The sequence below is a fragment of the Sphaeroforma arctica genome (assembly GCF_001186125.1).
Source record: "Sphaeroforma arctica JP610 unplaced genomic scaffold supercont1.280, whole genome shotgun sequence".
NCBI lineage: Eukaryota > Ichthyosporea > Ichthyophonida > Sphaeroforma > Sphaeroforma arctica.
In genome coordinates, this window is record NW_014040278.1 from 91,211 (window position 1) to 95,898 (window position 4,688).

The window sequence follows — 4,688 nt, forward strand, 5'->3', positions numbered from 1 at the left end:
CAGACAAACACAGACACAGGTACGTACGTACATATATATATATATATAATTATATAGAAACACATACATGCATACACACACACAAACACGCAGGCACCTACACACACACATATATATATGTATATATACAAACTTTCATGAATATAGATATATACACATATAAACACACCCACGAACACAACACACACACAAATATTTATACATATATATAAACATGTATATACACATACACCGATATCTATATATATTTATATACATACACAGACACACATACACACAGACACAGACACAGACATGTATATATATATATAAATATATATGTGAATACTAGATATGGAAAGATATAAATATATTTTATAGAAACACACACACACACGTATATATATATATATACGTACACAAACACGCGCACACACATAGATACAACCATCAACTCCCACACTCGTATATAAATATAAATATTAATTTATGTATACATTCATCTAAACCGATGTATACACACACACACACACACACACATATATATATTATATTTATATCAAGCGTGAAGTTTGCCCATATTTCAAGCAATCCAAGTTCGTCTCGGCTAGGTCGCCGTGATGTAGTTCTGCTCCAACTGAGACTGCTCTGGGCTGAACCAAATTCCCTGACATTTAGAATGCGCTACTTCTGACGGCTCAAAGCGTAGATCATTCTCGACAAGATCAAGTGTATCACCCTCAGTCGAACTTACGGACATACGTTTATTGGGACTTGCCATTCTCGCTGCCGAACGTGGATGCCAATATGCGGCACTTGATGACTGCAAGCTCACGTGAGAGCGCGGTTCGCGATAACTCCCAGTATCAGAATTATCTTCAGAATGACTGTCGTGACATGCATCGCGTTCTCTGATTATACCTACTCTATTCCGTTTATCTATGGCCTTTCTTTGCATATTCGAATAACTTCTACGAGACATTGATGTCGTTATATTATAAGTACGTTGGATACATTTTCTCTGTTTGCATATTGCAACGGAGAACCTCTGTGGATATCTCGATTCGCCCCCCTACCTTGATTCTGACTTTTCCGAGTTTGTACAATATGGCCCGGCTCTCCAGACGTCATATGTGCATCTCGAGGTCGTCCGATGCCAATTATCCCTGTGCGCTGATCTGGTTCACTCTGATATTGCACACTATATTCTGAATCTCCACAGTTGCTCGGTACAATTATAGATTGTTCGTTGTCCGTTTCCTGATATGTCTTTGACCTAGCAGTATTTGAAGCTCTACATTCAGTGAGCCTATGCTGGTTAAATCTACTCTAAAATCGCACGTGGTGCTCTGGGATAGTATGCTGGATATATTCATTCGAGTATTGCCCATTAAGATTGAAAGCGCCTCTAGATAGCGACTCAATAGCCGTTTGGGTCTTATACTACAGATAGTCGTAATATTCAACAACTGCCTCGCCATAGTGCAACTGTTCCAGCCAGTCTACACATTCAGCTTGGTCTCTTGTACAGTTATCCAAGATCCTGTACGCGTCTGCTGCTCCGTCACATTGTATCGCACAGTTGGCACTTTCTAGTTTCCACCACGCCTCCTCAAGTGCAGCATCTACAAACTCCGAAACCGTCTCCTTGACCTTCTCATATTCATAGCCTTTTTTTCTTCACCCGTAAGCAGCTTGCAACTGTAGTTGCTGTAGTAGAGCTGCGTTGCCCCTGTTGTTGCACGCGAGTCATGCCCTTGTCCTTGTATCAGTACATTTGACCATAGCATTCTAAATTAGTAAAAAAAAGTGTCGGCTCAAAATTTATTGTCAATTTTTTTATACATTTTCCGCGCTTGCCAGCCTTCTTGCATTTATTGTTCCGTTTCACCCGTCTTCACGCACACAGCCTCACAGGGCCCAGCCGCCCAGGCCCTGGCTGGGCCCGGGGTCGTCATTGAAACTCATCTCGAACTTCTCGAAGTCTCGGACTCGGAAGTCTCACTCAACTCCACCCCATTGATCCCCATCGATCCCTCATCCCTCCAGGACCCCCTCCCCCGGCCCCCGCTTCCCAACCAGTGTCAACTTTTAAAGTCGAACTGACCGTTAGGCACGCGCGCGCCAACCAAAATTTCAACGGAGCACTTAGTACTGTCCGTTGGTCATTTTGTCGACTACTATCACTATGGGATGGTGCCGTGGCAGCCACAGCCCGCAGGGGTACAGGTGTACAGCCTCAAGGAGTCAGGGTGTGGAAGTTTGGAACGTCAAGCCCAGGCAATTGCCGAGTTGTTTTTTATTCGTCTTTGTATACGTTTCCTCTTTACACATACATATAAAGAATATCTAAAAATAAACGTTTACTTTCGCCTCGCCTTCAGTTAAGTCCGGACATGTAGTGATGGGCCTTACTTGTATGATTATTGATTTGGCGTAAATATTTTTACATAAATAATCAAATACGAACATGTAATTAAAATCAGGAACGCCCACGGCCCCACGCCAAAATCCACAAGAAGCATGTCTAGGGGTCAAATGCACGGGGCGCGCAGCTCTACGAATGTGGTCGATGAGCACAGCGACTTTAAGTGTGGACTTCTCATGGCCAGCCTTGAAGAGAAAGATAGTGAGTGTGAGCATATACAGGAGACAATTGGAGAGTTTGTTTCTCGAGTGAAGTCAGAATCGTGGTGGCGTGAGGATTGGGCGACGTGCGCAACATGGTGTAGTGAAGCTGCAAATTCATACCTGAACTTAAATAAGGCGTTTAAAGAACAGGCTGAATGTCGAGATTGGCTGGAACAATTACATCGTGGCGATTCTAGGGGTTGGAATTGTAGGTACTTGCAGCATAGAGAAGCGAAGTATAGAGAAGCGACAGGAAAAGCTCCAGATGCGGATTATATCAGGCAATCCTCTGGTGGCCAGGATAGAGCGGTAAATATCGATGCGCAGGTATATGATCTATCCCCCAAGGATAGGCGGAATTATGAGAGCATTCCTCTCTCTAGAGGATTTCAAGAACAGAGCACCACTCAAGCGCATTTACAACCTAGACATGATTCTCAATACCCGATGCAGGCTGTCAGGGAAGACAATGAAGGTATGCAACACAACCGCCAACCCAATCCAGAGTCGCTTCAGCCCGATGGGATTTCGTCGAGAGAATATGTTGATAGTAACGAGGAACGACGACTCGCAGCAAGAACCGTAAATCCCATCATTCGCAAAACTACATTCCAGCCGCGCGCCTCGGTGGCACATGCGAGTGATACAAATGCTCGAAGGAACGACACAGTTGCACAAGATAGAGCAGTCACGCACAGGGTAGACGATGTAACTGGCGACGGCGATTCTGACAACAGCGAAAGTGCGATGAATACGAGCCTTTTCGTAGGCGATGATATGCAGACGGCACTGACCGAAGAGCGAAAAAGGGCAGTGGAGCAAAACCGACTCTTTAACGATAGTGCTGCAGCGAGGAAGAAGCGGTCAAAGAAACATATTGAAAACCAAGGGAGATTGGCAGTAAGCTCAGAACCAAATCAAATCTGTGTAGCCGAAGGAGAGGCAGTAGGACAATTGCAAGCCGTCCAACCCGCACAGGTTGCTTATAGTCAGGGATTGCTAAGTGAACCACCAGCGCGATATGTGCCAGAGAAACGGGCAGCAGCGCCCAGCATCAAATCAACTAAACGTCACAAAGGCGCTGAGAATGAGACTGAGAGCGGCAAACAGCAGGAGAAGAAAGGTAAAACAGCGCCCGAAGATGAGCAACGAATGATAACACAATACCTATCCGAAGCGCCGTGTGCACATGAAGAGTTAGCAAAGGAATACGGGAATAGCCGAACTAAGGGTGTTATCAATAAGCTGAAGAAGGCCAAGAGCCAACTGGGGCCTGAAATAGCCTATCTCAAAAAATTTGATTATGACACTGACGAGCACGACGATGCGCTGAGGCAAATCATTGACAAAGTAAGGATTGCCAACAAGAACGATTTGCCCAGTCTAGCCGCGGTGTTGCATATAAAATACTGTCGGGACGGCAACGACGATACCCATAAACATTTATACTGGAATGAAAAGGTTAGAAGTCTCTATGATGATATAAAACGTGCGGATTCAACACTGCAACACGTACTCGAATAAATATCGATCTCATCCAGGCGAACGTTGCAGTGGCAATGTAACCGATGCAACTCTGGTGTCCCTGTAGCGTACTTCTCAATTACACAGTGCACGCTTTTTTGAATTCAGAAGGTCTCACATATACAAGCGTGCATGAACTTTCTTGTATAATATATATATATTTATATATAAATATATATACACATGCATATATATATATATATAAACATAAGAAATCCACACACATACACACACACAAACACAAACACACACGCGCACACACACACATATATATATATATACATTATATATATATATAAATATATATATGTGTATATGTATATGGATATATATATATATATAAATACATATATATATAAATATATTTATAGATATGTACACGAATAATTAAATATAGATGTAGGTATAAGCATACATACACACACGCAGATGTACACACATACACACACACATACACACACACTTATATATATATATATATATATATATATATATATATACTATATACTACACACACTACTACTACACACTACTACTACTACAACTAACAACAC

At 42.6% G+C, this 4,688-nt stretch overlaps 1 protein-coding gene across 1 annotated transcript; it reads left to right on the top strand.

Annotated features, from left to right (window-relative positions):
- Positions 1–2,500: 2,500 nt before the first annotated feature.
- Positions 2,501–4,153, top strand: SARC_04766 (hypothetical protein; the record flags this gene model as incomplete). The annotated part of the gene is made up of 1 exon (XM_014301400.1): positions 2,501–4,153. A coding segment is annotated over one exon (1,634 nt), but the record flags the coding sequence as incomplete, so codon positions are not given.
- Positions 4,154–4,688: the final 535 nt, after the last annotated feature.